This window comes from Mastigoproctus giganteus, chromosome 4 (genome assembly GCF_048544385.1).
Source record: "Mastigoproctus giganteus isolate SK-2022 chromosome 4, ASM4854438v1, whole genome shotgun sequence".
NCBI lineage: Eukaryota > Metazoa > Arthropoda > Arachnida > Uropygi > Thelyphonidae > Mastigoproctus > Mastigoproctus giganteus.
Window position 1 is genome coordinate 110,858,715 of NC_143578.1, and position 19,966 is coordinate 110,878,680.

The 19,966-nt window shown below is 37.5% G+C and overlaps 1 protein-coding gene across 1 annotated transcript in view; it reads left to right on the forward strand.

Moving 5' to 3' along the window:
- Window positions 1–19,966, forward strand: part of unc-13 (protein unc13 homolog) — a 1,321,962-nt gene that overhangs the window by 1,238,538 nt on the left and 63,458 nt on the right. The window contains exon 39 of the mRNA XM_090372343.1: window positions 15,500–15,713. Coding sequence (XP_090228469.1) covers window positions 15,500–15,713 — 214 coding nt within the window. The remainder of the gene's footprint in view (window positions 1–15,499; window positions 15,714–19,966) is intronic.

Consider the following 19,966-nt stretch of genomic DNA (forward strand, 5'->3'; position numbering starts at 1 on the left):
GCCACCAAAGATGTTTTCACATCAAAAATAATTTTTATATCATATACTTGGATTTCAGGAAGTTTTCAATTCTGTTGCACATAAAAGTTGTTCAAATTGGAGCCGTGTGGCATTAAGGGCAAGTTTCTGCTAGGATAAAGGGATCGTTGAGTGGACAAAGACAGAGAGTGGTAATCAATGGACACTGCTCTTTGTGGACTAATGTTATTAGTGGAATCTCCGAGGGTTCAGTGCTGGGCTCGTTCTTTTCTGTATTTATTAATGATATTGATGAAGTTATATCAGGCTCAATGTCTAAGTTTGCAGACAATACAAAGGTTGGCAGGGTGGTTAGTGACAGTAATGATAGGATACTAATGCAACAACATCTAGAAAAATTAGGCAGATTGTCTGAGAAATTGAGGGTTTATTGTCAAACAACATTAACTACAAAATTGCATTTTATTTTTGTGACAACTTTAGTTTTACTTTATAACAATGCATATCATGTTATAGAACTGTATCTCTCTAGTACTTTACAAGCTGGGCGCCTCCGTAGCCAGGTGGGAAGGAGCAGCAGTGCGTAGCACACACTTCTTGATTAGACTGGGGTTCAAGCCCGTCACCACCAAATACGGAGGATGCGGAAAGGTCAGGGAATGACCACCACATATCCTGGAGCAATATGGCCTTAGTTGCTAATGCTCCTAAAAACCAAATAACAACAACAACTTTACAAGCTAGCTTAGGCTGTAAGTACATTTCCGGTGAATTCCGAAAACCAAGAAAATGTCAAAGGACTTTTTTGGTTAATTACAAAAATATCAACTACAAAATGATTTTGTAGTTAACATTGTTTGACACTAAACCCTCAAAATGACAGTTGAAATTTAACATTGACAAATCCAAAGTTCTGCATATAGGCAGCAGTAATACCAGAGTAATGTACGAATGGTGTGGTACTACACTCAGGGTAGTGGAAGATGAAAAAGACCTGGAGGTAGTTGTGCAGTCAGATATGAAGTTCATAGGGTTTTGTCAATGATATACAGGAATTTTGCTAGCAGGGATAAGAAGGTGATTATCCCATTGTATAAGGTAATAGACCATGTCTTGAGTACTAGAAAGGAAAGCCATCTTTCTGGTTTTTTTCTAGACATATTAACAAACTAACTCAGCCACTTGGTCAGCTTGTAGCACTGCTACTGCCTCTCCATGGTGGGGCTGGACACCTGGGTTGGTAAAGCAAATCCCAGGGCCAAAAGAAGCAAAACATGGATTATGACAACTCCCCCCCCCCCAATTCAGACAGCAAATCCAAATTCAGTGGATTTGCACCAACTCAATGATGACGCAACCACCCGAAAGAGACTGAAGACAGATGCTTCCTGAGTAGCACATACAAGTTTCCTGATCCTGTATTCCGTAATGAACCAGGTCATAGGCAATCTATCACCATTTCTCATACAGAAATGTCTGGAAAATATAGCAGGTTCCACAAGAATGGCACGATGCCTTAAATATGGTCACCTAATTGAGTCCACCAGTTCCAGACACTCCAGGTCCCTTCTCAAAATCACCACATTCAGTAAAATTCCAGTTAAGTTATCACCACATGCTACACTCAATACCTCCAAAGGTTTCATCTCAGAGTATGATCTAAAGAATGTCTCAGAGGAGGAAATTGTCTATGAATTGCAGGATCAGAAGGTCATAGAAGCGAAGAGAATTATTCTGAAGAAAGATGGCAAACTTATTCCAACTTGCAGCATAATAATAACATTTTCTTCACCAAACCAACCTTCATCAGTGAAAGCCAAGCATTTGAATTGCCACATTTGACCATATATTCCAAACCCAGTAAGATTGTTATAAGTGTCAGAAATTTGGACACTCTCAAGCGGTCTGTTGAGGTGATGCAGTATGCCCAAGCTGATTGTAAATCACAGTCCTCATATTGCCCCAATTGTAAAAGCAATCACCCAGCTTTCTTCAAAACATGTGATCAGTGGAAATAAAAAAAAAATAATAAAAAAATAAAAACAGAAATACAAGGTAGAAAAGACAGCCTCGTTTTCAAAAGCAAGAAAACAGTTAAAATAACAGATGCCAAGATGTACATATTCCGACACTGCTCAGAAATTTCATTCAATATCAGTACAGACTGATACATCAATTCCACAAAACATCTATATTTCTGAATAGACTCAATCTTTACTATCTTCTGAATGCCAATGTTCAAAGCAACAGACTTTAAATAAAGCTAATACCATCTGTTGCTCATACAACTCTCATAAGACCTGTTCAAACAGAGAATTTATATCTAGTTAGCAAACAGCACTGACTCTTTCCTTGTGGATACAAATGAAATTTACAGTCAAGAAGAAACTGAAACCATTCTGGAGATCTATCCAGAAGATGAAATAGGTGCAAAACCTATTTTTACAAAGAGAGAGAGAAAATGAATATTGACCGCATGAAACAGACTTCCAAAAAGAAGACAGATACAGCTTCTCTATTTAAATCCAAACAATGAAAAACATCGTCCAATGGAATTGCAGACTTTCACAGCAGTATTGATGACCTCCACAAGATAATTAATTATGCATCATAATCCAATTGGAATCTGCTTACAGAAGACATATTTGACACCTCAGGCATCTCCCTTCATAAATTTTTATGATCTGTTACAAATAATTCTCACAGAGAATTATTTGCTAGTGCCCTAGGGCCATATTTTCACAGTTGTCTGACTCGACCACATATGATTCATCATTTCAAAAGATCAAAGCTTAGCTGAAAAATCCCAACTGAATTTCAGACCCACATCCTCTTTATCAAACAATCAATCACATACTATGTTTAAGCTTCAAGAGGCTATATCCACCACAAAGAACAGTGCTGCTGACCCTGATAGAATATATTGCATAATGCTACAACACTTGGATAATAAATCATTATCCTCTCTGCTGACCTTCTATAATCACATCTTCATTGAACATTAATTTCCCAGTTCCTGGAATCGCTCCTATGTACTGGCAATACCCAAACCAAGGAAAGGTCACTCTATCCCTCACAACTATAGAGCCATTTCTCTCACCAGCTGTTTAAGTAAAACCATAGGGAAAGGTTACTCTATCCCTCACAACTATAGAGCCATTTCTCTCACCAGCTGTTTAAGTAAAACCATAGAAAAAATTATACACCATCGACTGACATGGTATCTTGATTCCCAAAATATGACCTCTGATAACCAATTTGGAATCAGAAAAAATCAATCATCCCTAGATCTCATGGTCAAAGCTGAAATGTACATCAGGAATGTGTTTATCCAAAATGAACATCTCGTCGTGGTATGCCTCGACATAGAGAAAGAATTTGGCACTACTTGGTGTTTTGGTATCCTGAGAGGTCACTTAATTATATCATACAGAATTTCCTTCAGATTAGAACCTTTCAAGTTCACTATCAGTAAGTCTTTTTACAAACATATATACAAGAAGTCCCTCAGGTCTCTGTTCTTGATGCAACCTTATTTGCAATAAGAATAAGATTAGGATATAAAGAAGTCAAACTACTTAAACATTTAAAACAGAAGAAAGTAAATATAGCAGTAATAACAGAAACAAAGAAAAAATTAAAAAGTACGAAAGATTATGATTCTTATACAATGATATACAGTGGAGTAGATCAAAAGGAAAGAGCTAGTGGAGGGGTAGCAATATTAGTAGATCGGAAATGGAAAACCAAAATACAGAGCTACACATTTATAAATAATAGAATAATAACAGTAAGATTTAAATTAGACAGAGGTTATTATGTATAATTGGAATTTATGCTCCAGAAGATGGAAAAGAGGAAGAAACAGATAAATTTTATTTAGAGTTACAAAAGAGAACTAGATAAGAATATAAAAAAGGACCATGTAGTTATTTTGGGAGATTATAATGCTCAGGCAGGGAATAAGCCAATAAAAAATATTATAGGATGTTATGGAGAAAATAAAGTAAATGGAAATGGATATAAATTAAGAGATTTTGCAACATTTAATAATTTAAAGATAACAAATGCATTTTTTAGAAAACGTGATATACATGGTCGGCAAGAGGTACATAATCAATAATAGACTATGTAATAGTAAATCAAAAATTAGCAAAACAATGTTGAGATATTAGAGTGTTTAGAGGATATGATATTACTTCAGATCATTTTTAGTGGCTTCAAAAATAGAGTTATGGGCTAAATGGAAGAAGAGAAAAGCTATTAAACAGGGGAAGGAGGAGTTGGGTTATAAAGTATACAAAATTTATATGAAAAAAAGGATTAAACACGAATTAAGTAAAACATCGGAGAGAGAACAAATAGAAGAAGAATGGAATAATATACAAAATATAATTCAAAAGATAGCAAAAGAGACACCAGGACAATTCAGGAAAAACTATAAGAAGATGGGGGGGTAAAGATATGGAATGAAGAAATAGCTAAAGCAGTACAAGATAAATATCTTAAATATATACAAAACAGGACAAGTGAGAATGAAGAAATATATAAACAAGAATGCAATAAAACTAAAGATATAATAAGGAAGGCTAAAGCAGAGTCATGGAATAGATTTATAAGCACAATAGAACATGATGTTCATGGAAGACAAAATTTGGCATATAAAATGATGAAACACATGAATAGCACACAGAAAGACACTTCGAGAATAAATATAATAAAGGAAGAACAATGGAAAAACATTATGAAGAATTGTGGAAAGACCCAACATATCAAACAGAAGAGATACTGTTAGACCCAGTTAGTGACATAGATCCGATAACAAAGGAAGAATTTGAAAAGGCATTGAAAGCTACAAAAATTAGGAAAGCAGTAGGAATGGATGGTATAAATAAAGAACTGATCAAGTGTGGAGGAAGTTTTTTAAAAGACAGGATACTAAATTTATTTAATAAATGTTGGGAACAATATCAAATACCAGAAGAATGGAAGATAGCAAAAATTATTTCATTTAAAAAAGGAAATAGAAATGATACAAAGAATTATAGAAGGATTAGCATACTAAATACAGTATATAAAATGTATAGCAAAATAATAAATAATAGTATTAAAATTATCTCTGATGAAATATTAATATAAGAACAGGCAGGATTCATAAAAGGAAGATCATGTACAGATAATATATTTATATTAAAACAAATAATAGAAAAACAAAAAGAGTTTAATTTAGAAATGCATTTAGCATTTATAGATTATGAAAAAGCATTTGATCAAGTAAACAGACAAAAACTATGGGACATATGGACATAAAAACTATGGGCATTCGAGGTGAGCAGACGCGCTTCGTCCAAGCTCCTCAGTTAAGTGGATTGGATTACTGTTGATTAGTGCTTTTAAATATTTTATTTATTTAGATATTGTTGGATTATTTTGTTATAGGTTTTTCCCAAATATTGACTGGAATTTGGGGGCTGGTTACTCACACACTAGCAAGGCTTTTGTGGATTTATTGGATGATTGTTTTCTACATCAGCATGTTCGGGAGGCAACTAGAGGGAGTAATACTCTTGATTTGATTATCAGCAGTGATTCTTCATGCATTAAGAATCTGCAGATAAATGAACCACTAGGTGGCAGTGATCACAGTGTGCTGAAGTGGGATTTACTCAAAGAGGTAACTACCATTAGGGGTAAAGGGAAGGGTTATTGCTTCCGTAAAGGCGACTACGATGGACTGAGACAGTATTTAAATTCTATACAGTGGGACCAACTGATGATGTTACCAACAGCAAATTCAAAATGGGAAGCATTCAAAGAACTTATCTTGGAAGCTACTAGGCTTTACATACCAACTAAGAAATATTGTTCAAGGTTTAGGCCAAAATGGATGTCAGATGAACTAATGAGGCATATGGCAGAGAGGAAAAATGCATGGGATACTTACAAATTAACACATGACACAGAAGCCTATGATAGATACAAGTTGATATGCAACCAAGTTACAAAGGAGGTTAGGCAGGCGAAGGCAGATTACGAGAAATCCTTGGCAAGGGATGCAAAGAAAAACAGCAAAGAGTTCTTTACTTATGTAAACTCTAGAAGGAAGGGGATGAATCAGATTGGTCCACTTGATATTGATGGGTCAACTGTTGATGATCCTGCTCAGGTAGCTAACAAACTAAATGAATATTTTGCATCGACATTCACACATGAGGAGTTATTCAGCAAGGGGAATGCCAGAGGTGTATTCAACTCTAGCAGTAAGCTACAGAATCTTGAAATAACTGGGAGTAAAGTGGAGGAGAAACTGTTGAAGATAAACACAAGAAAGGCACCCGGGGTGGATGGGATCTATCCAGTTATATTAAAGGAGGCAGCAAAGGAAGTAAGCAAACCCTTAGCCATAATTATGAGAGCTTCCTTGGACTCAGGGGAGGTACCCATAGACTGGAAATGTGCAAATGTGACCCCAATTCACAAAGGAGGATCAAAGGCTGACACAAGTAATTATAGACCTGTGAGCTTAACTTCTGTTCCAGGAAAATTAATGGAGGCACTGGTTAAAGAAGCACTGCAGGATCATTTAGACAAGACTTCAGTTATAGCTCAGACACAGCATGGTTTTGTTAAGGGGAAGTCTTGCCTGACCAACTTGATTGATACTATGATGCAGTCACAAAAGAACTGGATGCAGGGAATAACTTTGATATTATATACTTGGATCTTAGAAAGGCTTTTGATACTGTTGCACATGGAAGACTGCTACACAAATTGGAGCAGTGTGACATTGGAGGCAAATTGCTGCTATGGATAAAGGGGTGGTTGAGGGGGAGAAGACAGAGAGTGGTAATCAATGGACACTGCTCATCGTGGACTAATGTTATTAGTGGAGTCCCTCAGGGCTGGGTCCATTATTGTTTTCTGTATTTATAAATGATATTGATGATGGTATATCAAGCTTAATGTCCAAGTTTGCAGACGATACAAAGGTTGGCAGGGTTGTCAAGGACACTACTGACACTATGCTACTACAACAGGATCTGGAAAGGTTGAGCAGATGGGCTGAGAGGTGGCAAATGAAGTTTAACATTGACAAATGTAAAGTACTACACATGGGAAACAGCAACCCCAGAGCAACGTATCAACTCTGTGGTACTACACTGACAGTGGTAGAGAATGAAAGGGACTTGGGGGTGGTTGTGCAGGCAGATATGAAGTTCTCTGTGCAGTGCAGACGGGCTGCAAGAGTAGCTCATGGAGTATTGTCAATGATATACAGGAATTTTTCCAGCAGGGATAAGGAGGTGATTATTCCATTGTATAAGGAAATGGTCAGGCCACACCTAGAGTGCTGTATACGGGTCTGGAGGCCTCATTTCAAGAAGGATGTAGAGCTGCTGGAACGAGTACAGAGAAGGGCAACAAGATTAGTGAATGGAACAAAGGGGTGCTCTTACGAAGAAAGGCTTAAGTTTTGCAAATTACAGTGTCTGGAGACTAGGCACCAGCGAGGTGATCTGATAGAGGCGTATAAAGCCTTGAATGGTTTAAGCATGCTCAATGCTGATGGGATTCTTCCTCAAGCTCAGAAAAATCACCTGAGAGGGCATAAATTCAAATTGAGGAAAGACAGATGTAGGATAGACGTGTGGAAATTTGCCTTTAGCCAGCGGGTGGTTGGTTGGTGGAACAGACTTCCATCCCTTGTGGTGGAGGTTGATAGCCTAAATAAGTTTAAGGCTCAGCTGGACAGGTATTTCGAACGAACAGAGGGATGAAGTGGAAGTCGTTTTTTTTTTTTTTTTTTTTGGCTGAAGCTGCGTAAGCTTGCTTTCTTGCATCAAATGCCTCTACTAATGCAAAATGCTAATGCTGTAACAGTTTGATTTTTATAATATTATAGATATCATTTTTTAAAGTTAATTTTCATTGATAATTTAGCTAATTTTATAATGGTAGTTACGAGATCTGCCTTAAACACGTCACAGGGTATCGTGACTCACACAGAAATATCCGATGGCGATTTACGGGTGAGTCATGATTTAATCCGTTGCAGAACCTTTGGAATGTTTTCCAAGGTCAACCTGGTGACTAATCATAGCTCACCTGGGAATTCTTTTCTTTGTGATTGATGTAAGGAGGGCACCAATCTTAAATTACAATTTGGTGCACTGATGGAACAATTTGAGTCACTGAAAACACGGGTGCTTGCCCTCGAGAATAATGAATCTGGGAGCTTGTCAGGGACTCAAGACTCCAGCAATCTACCAAGTGATGCACACCCGATTCATGCCTCAAAACAGAAGAACCAAGTACAAACTACTCTGGTTAAAAAGGACATTGTTTTATTACGAGAATCCATTGTCAAGGAAACGGGGAATATTTTTTGTAATAAGGATAGGCGGAGTAGAACCGGGGTATGTCTGCCGGAAGCAACTATTAATGATGTCACAAACATTTTGTCAGATTTTAAGGGGGGTAAAGAGAATATTATTATTCATGTGGGGACTAATGACATTAAATGTACATGATCTGATGATTTGTTGGAAAAATATAGGACCATGCTGAGGAAATGCCACGAGCTAGGCCACAATGTCTATGTGTCTGCAATTCTGCCCAGACACGATAGGAGGGATTATATGTTAAAAGCCTTGTGGATTAACTCAAGACTTAACGGACTCTGCAAGGCTTTAGGGGGGAAATTTCTATCAGCATGGCCCACACTTGTAGGTAGAAGGAATTTGTTTTGTAGAGATGGGATACACTTAAACAAAGGTGGTGCAAAAGTTTTTGCCAGTATTATTGAGGATACCTTAAAGGTTCGGGGAAACTGCTAGTTGGGGGGGGGTTAATATTGACACACGTTTATCTGATAATATTGGTCAAAGTAACTCTTGCACATACCTCCTCAAGAGTTCTTATCTGTTTCCCCAACTGGGCATAATATCTAAATGTTCTGGGGGCAGAAAGGTTTTAAGTGAGCGGGTAGCTAATGCCATGGAAGATAGCCTAAAAAACTTCAAGGGTTGTGTTAGGGTAGTTAAATATACAAGAAGAGTAAGTCTTAATTGTTTATATAGTAATGTTAAAAGTGTCGTCAATAAAATGAGCGAATTCGAACTGCTGGTTAAAACAAGTAATGCGGACATAATAGGGCTTACGGAGACGTGGTGCGACCTGGAAATGGGGGATGATGAGTTTCAGTACGGCTTGTATAATGTATTTAGGAAGGATAGGGCAGATAGAAGGGGCGGTGGGGTAATGCTTCTTATCAGAAGCAGCCTGAGTGTGACGATAGCTTTCCCGGTTTCAGACGTTTCACATGCTAGTATAGAATCTGTATGGTGTGAGATAGTTGGAAACAAAGTTATAATGCAAGTAGGAGTAATCTACAGACCAGGTGATCGTGAAGATTATGACGAAAGCCTCTACATGCAAATGGAACGGGCAAGTAAGCATCAATGTCTTATTATGGGTGATTTCAATTTATCTCTAATTGATTGGAGTAAATGGGAAGGAAACTCGACATGGGGAACAAAATTTTTAAATCAACTGGATGACTGTTATTTGTATCAACATGTCAGGGAAAGTACTAGACAAAAGAATATCCTAGACCTCATCATCACCCATGAATCAGATGACATAACAGGGCTGACAGTAGAGGAACCAGTAGCAGGAAGCGATCACAGAGTTCTACGGTGGATGATGATGAGAGAGGTAGCAGTAATAAAAGGCAAAGGAATGAGTTTTAATTTCAGAAAAGGAAATTACGATGCCTTAAGGTACTACATGGCCTCTATTAACTGGGTAGATATCGTGTAGAGAATGAATACAGTTGAACTGTGGTATGCTTTTAAAACATTAATCACAGATGACTTGAATGCGTATTTATCATTAAAAAATACTCCACGAGGAGGGTTCCAAGTTGGATGAATAGTGAAGTTGACACATTACTTGAGCAGAAAAAAGGTGGCATGGAAAGGTTATAGAGCAATAAAATGTACTGAAGCCTATAACAGCTACAAGATGATCTGTAATAGAGCCACAGAAAAGGTTCAACAGGCAAAGACAGTTTATGAGAAATCACTAGCAAACAGAGCAAAGAGGGGGGGATAAGGAATTCTTCACATATATAAACGCCAAGAAGAGCAGGACAAACCAGATCGGACCTTTACGTAAGGGAAAGGGGATAGTATTAAATACACCAGCTGCCATTGCAGATGAACTCAACAGTTATTTTGCATCGATATTTACAAATGAAAAACCTTTTGTGGCAATGGGAAATTGTGGGAGCAAAGTTGAAAAATATGTAATTAATGATATTGAAATTTCGCAAGATTATTTAATGAAAAATCTTTCGAGCCTACAGGCCAGTAAGGCTCCTGGAGTTGATGGAATATACCCTATAATCTTAAGGGAAGCGGCAAGTGAGCATTGAACCATTGAGGCTAATTATGCGAGCATCACTAGACTCTGGGCAGATTCCGTTGGATTGGAAAAGTGCCAATGTTATCTCCCATACATAAGGGTGGCTCTAAGAGTGAAGTGGGAAATTATCAACCTGTCAGTCTGACTTCAGTGGTAGGGAAAATCATGGAGGCAATGATCAAGGGGGGAATTCAGGATCATTTGGATAGAATTGAAATTCTCAAGGATACTCAGCATGGTTTTGTAAGGGAAAATCATGTTTAACAAATCTGGTTCACTATTTTGAAAGGGTTACTCACGAGCTGGATTTAGGGAATAATTTTGACATTGTTTATTTAGATTTCAGCAAAGCTTTTGACTCAGTCCCACATGAGCGGTTGCTTTATAAGCTGGAACAGGTTGGAATCACTGGGACAATCCTTAGATGAATAGCGGGATGGCTTCAAGGTAGGAGGCAGAGGGTTGTGATAAATGGCTATTCATCAGATTGGGTTGATGTAAGAAGTGGGGTTCCCCAAGGATCAGTATTAGGACCACTGTTGTTTTTAATTTTCATAAACAACATCGATGAAGGGATAGAGGGCGTGATGTCTAAATTTGCCGATGATGTTAAAATTAGTAGAGTAGTTAATGATCACTGTCAAGCTGAGCTTCTTCAGAGAGACCTAGATAGACTTCAAGAATGGTCAGAAAAATGGCAGCTATGCTTTAATCCAACAATGTGTAAGGTATTACACCTGAGGAACAGTAATCCCAAAATAACTTATTCACTTGGTGGAGTTAATCTGAACCCAGTACTGGAGGAAAGGGACTTGGGTGTTATGATACGGTCAGACATGAAATTCTCTGAGCATTGTAAACAGGTTGCAAGGAAGGCCCTTGGTGTCCTATCGATGATCTATCGAACTTTTTCAAGTAGAGATAGGGACGTGATAATCCCATTATATAAGGCTTTTGTTAGACCACACTTGGAATACTGTGTTCAGGTATGGAGACCGCACCTAAAGAAAGACATCGAGCTTCTTGAAAGGGTGCAAAGACGGGTAACTCACCTGGTGAGATCAGCAAAAGGGCGTCCTTATGAAGAAAGACTTTGAATATGTGGGTTGCAGAGTTTGGAAACTAGATATCTTAGAGGAGATTTGATTGAGGTGTTTAAGGCTCTGAGATGCATCAGTAAAATGAATGAGGACGAAATTTTCAAGATTATAAATGATGCTAGAACTAGGGGACATAAATTCAAGTTATGGGGGGAAATGTTTCGATTGGACTGCAGGAAGTTTTATTTTAGGTAGCGAGTTATAAATTACTGAAATAAGTTGCCTACATGGGTGGTAGAGGCTGACAGTTTGGGGAAATTCAAAGGTCATCTGGATAGTACCTTCGGGTGAGGGAAGCGCATAAGATGATAGGTTTAATTTCCTTTTCTTTTATTAATTATTATTATTTATTTTATTTTATTATTTTTTTTTTATCATTGTTTTTTTTTTTTTTTTTTTTTTTGGCTGGTGCAGCATAAGCCATAGGCGTTCTTGCACCATGCAGCCATTACTAAAACTAATAGTCCCTGTTAGAGTTGGATAAACTTCTGGTATTACCCTCTTTGAATAACTCCTCATGTGTGAATGTAGAAGCAAAATACTCATTCAGTTTATCACCTACTTGAACAGAATCTTCAATAGTCGAACCATTAAGTGGACCAATCTGATTCATACCCTTCCTTCTAGAGTTTACATAAGTAAATAATTCTTTACTGTTTTTCTTTGCATCCTTTGCCAAAGATTTCTCATAATCTGCCTTCACTTGCCTAATCTCCTTTTGACTTGATTACAGACTAGCTTATATCTGCTGTAGGCTTCTGTGTTGCCTCATTAATTCATCCGACATCCATTTATGCCAGAACCTTGAACAGTATTTCTTAGTTGGTATGAAAAACCTAGTTGCCTCCAAGATTAAGTCCTGGAAGGATTCCCATTTAGAATTCAATGTTTTTAACATCATCATCAGTTGATCCCGCTGTATAGAATTTAAAACTGTTTGAGATCACTGTAGTCACCTTTACGAAAACAAAAACCCTTCCCCTTACCCTTGATGGTAGTTACATCTTTAAGTAAACCCACACCAGTACATTGTGGATCACTTTCACCTAGTGGTTCCTTTATCTGCAAATTCTTAATGCATGAATAATCACATCAAGGGTTACCTCTCGAATGTGTTGCTGTAAAAAACACTCCTCCAATAAATCCACAAAAATCTTGCTAGCGTGCAATTGATCAACTCACAAGTTCCAGTCAATATCCGGAAAATTAAAATCCCCCATTACAAGACATTCTGATTTACTGGCCCATTCTATTTCTCTGCACAACTGTTCATGTACTCATCAGGGTCATTAGGCCTATAACGTACTCCTACCTTAATTTTCCCTTTCCCAGTGTTTATGTCACACCAAACAGACTCAACATTGCACTGTCCACCCGTGTCAACTGGATGCACTTCCTTAGAATTTGTGTTTCTTAACTAACATTGTAACCCTTTCTGTACACGTTATACTCCCCAAATTCTAATTCTGCACTGCTTATATCTGTGTCACACCATGTCTCTGCTATCCCAACAATATCTGCCTTTGATGCCTTGATCAGCACTTCAAATTGATCAGTTTTATTTACTATATTTCTAGCGTTAGTGTACATGCAAGTATACATGCACTTGTTCTTACAGGCGCCTCCGTAGCCAGGTGGGAAGGAGCAGCAGTGCGTAGCACACGCTTCTTGATTAGACCGGGGTTCGAGCCCATCACTACCAAATACGGAGTATGCGGAAAGGTCAGGGAATGACCACCGCATATTCCCGGAGCAATATGGCCTTAGTTGCTAATGCTCCTAAAAACCAAATAACAAACAAACAAACAAACTTGTTCTTACTCTTAGTTACCCTAACACAGCCCATGTATTTACTTGTTCCATGATGACTCCCAGCAGCTCTTGGAAGCCCCTAGCAACTTGTTCTCTAGGCTGTTGCTCATTACAATAGAAGCAGTGCAAAAATCACTTTTGCCTCTGCCTGCAGCTACAGTTAATTTTTTAGTATGTGAACCCCCCCCCCCAATCTAGCAGTTTTCCGACTCCCCTAACACTGCCTCAATAGCATCAGTAAATATTCTTGCGCCCTTTCTATTTAAGCGTATCCCATCCCTGTAGAAGCAGTCTCTCCTGTTAGCAAGCACAGACCACGCTGAAAAAAATTGTACCCCGTGAGCCTTGCACAATCTGTCCAGGGCCGAATTGATTGCCAAGACTGTCATCATACCCTCCCTCCTATCATGTCTGGGCAGAATTGCAGACAGTTTCAAATTTAACCCTAACTTGCGACTTTTTTCCACATTGACCTGTACTTGTTAAGTAAATCTGCAGATCTCTTACTCTTAAGGTCATTATTGCCAACATGTACAACAATATCACCTTTTTTGCCCTTAAAAGATGATATCTGCCCTACATCATCAACTTTTCCCTCTGGCAGATATACCCTGGTCCTGTTCCACTTATCCTTTTTGCATAATATATTCCCTGTCTCCCTGACAGTAGAGTCACCAACAATAACTAGTTCCTGTGGGACCAGCACATTCTGCCTTGGAGATTGCCTCTGTGTTGCCTGATGCACAGGAATGAGCTCTGGTGTTGAGTTGTTCAGCTGAGACTAGATAGGTCCCTCATATTAATTTATTCGAGGGCATTTGTCCTAGATTTGACCTAATTTCTTCAGTCTGTGCACCTGGCACACACACAAAAATCCTCCTTGGCTAGATCATGTCCTGTTCTAGACAGGTCTGCAAACATTTTGCGCATTGTTTTAGACTGTGATGCATTGGAGAATTGCCCCCTTTGGTTCTCCCGTGAGCCACAGCACGATGGCTATTCTGTGAACGCTGCTTTGCTGCTCTAGCCCGGGTCATGATTCTGTTAAGTAATTAAATTAACAATGAACTTTAATAAATTTTACTGATTAATTGATAATGCTATAGTAATCTAACAGATTTCTAATGCAGTGCTGCGTTTTTCGCTGTCTAGTTTTACGTTAACCTTATGCTATTTCATATTGTATAACAATGGCAGCAAGTTATGAGCATAAAATCTCCGGACACTAAGTATTAACTTTCAAAATTGCTATCTAATTTCCAAAATAAACCACAGAGCTTGACTAGAACTATAAAGCTACTTATAGGAAATAATTGAGTATAACAATTAAGTAAAAAAAGTGAATAAATGTAAATGAAAACTTAGTGTTCGCTGGGGCTACAAAAATCTTGGTCAACGTAATTTTATCGGGATTATCATAAATGTATATATAAGAAGATGTGAGTTGGTGCAACAGGTAACCTATACTGAAGTAAATTCAGGGCACAGTCTCATTCTGTATATAGCAATGAGCAAACTAAAGTCACTGCTTAGTGCATCAGTCCTATCAGGGGGCGCCTCCGTAGCCAGGTGGGAAGGAGCAGCAGTGCGTAGAACACGCTTCTTGATTAGACCGGGGTTCGAGCCCGTCACCACCAAATACGGAGGATGCGGAAAGGTCAGGGAATGACCACCGCATATCCCGGAGCAATATGGCCTTAGTTGCTAATGCTCCTAAAAACCAAATAACAAACAACAACAACAAACAACAGTCCTATCACTAGGCTGTTCGCATCTTCAGTGCCTGCCTGCCTACCCACCCACCCACCCACCAAATGAGACCCATTAAAATGCATGTGTATGCTGTTTCAGACCTTGTACTGAATTCATTGTTCAGCTTATATGAAGAGAACTATTACCTACATCTGTAACTAATATATGTGTGAAACCTTTATGCTATAACAAGTTGATATTTATAATAACTTCAGAATGGGTTTCTGTGCAATGCAACACTTTCTTAACTTAAAAGTGTTTGCTTAACAAAGCCAAAAAAAAATAATAAATAAATAAATGTATGGGCATTTCATTCATATACTTGTTTCATATTATATATATTAGTATGCAGTTTGAAGCAGCTCTGCAAGGAGTACTGGGTTAGCTTGTTAATCCTCTTAATTTTTAAATTTATTCTTTCTGTACAGGAAGTAGAAAAGAACCTAAGTCCAAAGCAGTGTGCTGTTTTAGATGTGGCATTAGATACTATTAAACAGTACTTCCATGCTGGGGGCAATGGTTTGAAAAAAGCTTTCTTAGATAAGAGTCCAGAATTACAGTCCTTACGTTATGCACTTTCACTGTACACACAGACCACAGATACTTTAATTAAAACTTTTGTTACCACTCAAACTAAACAAGGTGAGTAATTTTAAACATTTTAATATTTAATTTTTCATCTAAATTTAATTTTAAAATAAAGCTTTTAAAAAATGCTTAAATTTTTTTTTTATTTTAACAGTAAAGTTAAAATGGAATTCTTCTCCATACAGTGGTGAAGTAAACTTTATTTAAATTTTTATAAATTATATGGACATTTCATCTTCATATATGTTCAATTGAGGGAATGTTTATCCAGTTTGGTTTAGAAATTATAGCAGTAAGGGTCATTATAGAATGCCTTTATATGATACAACTAAACTAATAACTTGGTATCTGTGGTCTGTGAGTACAGACCACAGATACTTTAATTAAAACTTTTGTTACCACTCAAACTAAACAAGGTGAGTAATTTTAAACATTTTAATATCTAATTTTGCATCTAAATTTTATGTGGACGTTATATATAAACATTATATGGACATTTCATCTTCATATATGTTCAACTGATGGAATGTTTATCCAGTTTGGTTTAGAAATTATAGCAATAAGGGTCATTATAGAATGCCTTTATATGATACAACTAACAGGGTATCAACAAACACTGATTGCATATAAATTTTTACTATGTAATTAATTCCACCACATAACTTCTGCTTTTTTTTTTTTTTTTTTTTTTGCCTTGAAAATTCGGCGCCTCCATAGCCAGGTAGGCAGGAGCAGCAGTGCATAGCACACGCTTCGTAATTAGACCGGGGTTAGAGCCCGTGACCACCAAATACGGAGGATGCGGAAAGGGCAGAGAAGGACCACCGCATATCCCGGAGCAATATGGCCTTAGTTGCTAATGCTCCTAAAAAAAAAAAAAAAAACCAAACCAAACCTTGAAAATTCAACACCCTTACTTACAGATGCAAGGTGTGATATATATATATATATAGTATATATCTGATAATTAAAATAAATCTGATATTTAAAATAAAATAAAAACATCGGCCAGTAGTACGGCAAAAAAGTAGAGCGAAAAACAACGTAAAATAATATAAAATAAACAAACAGGGAAGGGAAAGTAAGAGTAATAATAAGACAAAAAAGTAGTCGATAATCCCCTGTATAACCCTGTATAACTACTGGCCGATGTTTTTATTTTATTTTAAATATCAGATTTATTTTAATTATCAGATATAATTAGGCTTCATGTGGAGGATTTGCATTTGCTGCCTCTAATGATAGCTTTATATTTATTTACTTTTATTACTCTTGTCTAACTTTTTTATATTACATCATATATATATATATATATATATATATAAAAAAGATCGGGAACTGAGCTAATATTTGGGAAATGAAGAAGATTAATGATTATTTGGTTGGATCACCTTCAAAATAAACTCCTTGATTCTGTATATGGTAGTTGCAGTGCTTCTGCATTGTTACAACAACTTTCAACTCGCCATGCTGGTGCAATTTTGATATACAAATTCAGTCCCCTAATTTTTTAGCGAACTTGAAATCTTTCACATATCACGTATGATACATGACAGTAAAATATTCATTAAAAACCACTGTCTACCTATTAATTCAAATTTTTCTACCCATTCTTTTAAAAGTTTACACTGTATGGTGAACTCAGTAGTGAAACTAATCAGGTTTTGGTTTTGTGGTTAGACCTTCTGCCATTACTACTGGAAGTCTCATCAGTTACTTTTGTGCATCCTTTGATTTGGCATGATTGTTAAAGAGAGTAGAGGTTAGAATTTGTAGTTTTACTGCTGAGTAATCTGTAAAGAAAGCTTAAACCACTGCCTACCTATTAATTCAAATTTTTCTACCCATTCTTTTAAAAGTTTACACTGTATGGTGAACTCAGTAGTGAAACTAATCAGGTTTTGGTTTTGTGGTCAGACCTTCTGCCATTACTACTGGAAGTCTCATCAGTTACTTTTGTGCATCCTTTGATTTGGCATGATTGTTAAAGAGAGTAGAGGTTAGAATTTGTAGTTTTACTGCTGAGTAATCTGTAAAGAAAGCTTAAAGCATTACTCCTTTATGTAGATGGTTATGAAACCAAAACCCAGAGGCAATGACATGACATTGTTAATAAGAGTGCCATGTATACACTGCTCAAACAAAATTAATCGAACACATAGAAAATGTGGCATAACTTGTGCATCTTGTGATGCTACGGGACAAAATTTAGTATAGTGGTGTACAATAGAATAATAATGAAATGAGGAGACAGTGAAAAGCTTTGGACAGGTATAAGGGGACATTTATTGGGGTTGTATAAGAATTACCAAATAGGTCACATTACAGAAGTCAATGCAAGATGCCCGAAAATATGGTCATAAAGCATCAGTAAAGCATATGATACCCTCCAACAACTAAACAGGCTTGACACCAGTAAACCATGCTCAATATAAGGGTGTCTATAAGATTCTAAGATTCTGTGGCAACAAATCCCATTCTTCCATTAGCAAAAAACCTTAGCTAACCAAGTAACTGAGGAGTTAGCCATCAGTGTACAGTGCAACGCCCAAGGGCATCCCAAAAATGTTCAATTGAATTTAAGTTTGGTGATTGTCATTAGATATCTCTAGTTTCAAGATATTCCTCCACTGCTTCAGTTCTATATACAGTGGTGTTGTCATGCATGAAAAGAAAATCTGGGTTATCTGCACAGTTAGAGTACACCTATCAAAAACATGAAGGAGGGCGGGGGGGGGGGGGGGGGGGGGGGGGGTGCTGCCATTGATCATTATTCTGCCCCACATGAGAAAACCACCTGCACTGTAAGTGTCCCTTTCTCTGATGTTGGAGGGCTGGTACCACGTTCCTCGTTGTATCCAGATGAAATAACATCAAGAATCAGTTTGTAAGCTAAAACGGAACTCATCAGAAAACAGAACGTACCCCATTTGTCAGGGCTCCAAGTCGTGTTCGAGGCACCTGTTTCAACAAACTGTGGTGGTTTGGGGCTAATGGGATTTATTTATTTTATATATATATTTTTTTTTGTACTTTGTTGCAGCCTCCAAGGTTTCCCCTATATGCCGCTGTGCCATCTGAAAGCACTAGGCCAAGGCCAGCAACTGTGTGTGTGTGTATTTATGTTCGTCTTGAGTGCCGGCACCTGGCATTTTGCAGCCAGGGGGGTGGGGGGCATGGAACACCTGGTCCCCTGCTCCCTGACTTCTATCCCAAGCCACGTGGAGGCAGCCAGGTTCCACAACCAAGTAGAGACTTTGAGATTTCAAGAGAACTTGAAATCTCAAAGATTAAATGAATGGAGAAAGGGAAAGGGAGGAAAAAGGACAGACAGTGGGGGAAGAAGGAGAAATCCCCAAAAAAAAAAAAAAAAAAAAAAAAAAGGAGCAGCAGAGTGACTAGTAAACAACAGTCCTGTTGCCACAACCTATACACTATTTACATCACAGTTTGGGCATGATCACCACTCTGGAAATCACCCAAAAGTTTATTTTATATATACAGTTGTTTGTTGTTATTTGGTTTTTAGGAGCATTAGCAACTAAGGCCATATTGCTCCAGGATATGCGGTGGTCATTCCCTGAATGACCTTTCCGCATCCTCCGTATTTGGTGGTGACGGGCTCGAACCCCGGTCTAATCAAGAAGCGTGTGCTACGCACTGCTGCTCCTTCCCACCTGGCTACGGAGGCGCCCATATATACAGTAATCATGAAAAAAACAAACTCATATATTCTTATAACTAAAAGACAAACCAATCACTGGCACAACAAAACAAAGACCAGAACAGAGCAAATCCAAATAAACATCCTTCCAACCAGATATGAACCACACTGGAATGGCCAGCACTATATGGAGCTAAAACAGCAGTTTCAACGCATTATACTTAAACATCAAAGTTAAATAGCTCATCTGAATCAGGGAGCTTAAAAAAAAAAAAAAAACTTCTTTCCTATGGCTATATACCAACTCTTTCAAATTTTGCACTCATTTACATCTTAACTTCAATTCAAGAATAACTATATACAATAAAATTACACTTTTGCATTTGGATGTAGAACCAACATGTAACTTTGGTCTAGATCCATCTTAACACAGACCAACACAATTCCCTTACCATTAAACTCCTTGACACAACAGTAACATAAAAATTATACTTATACATCAAAGTTAAATAGCTCATCTGAATGAGGGAACTTAGCCAAAAATTCTTCTTTTGTATGGCTAAATACCAATTATTTAAAATTTTCACTCATTTACATCTTAACTTCAATTAAAGAATAACTATATGCAAAATTAAACTTTTGC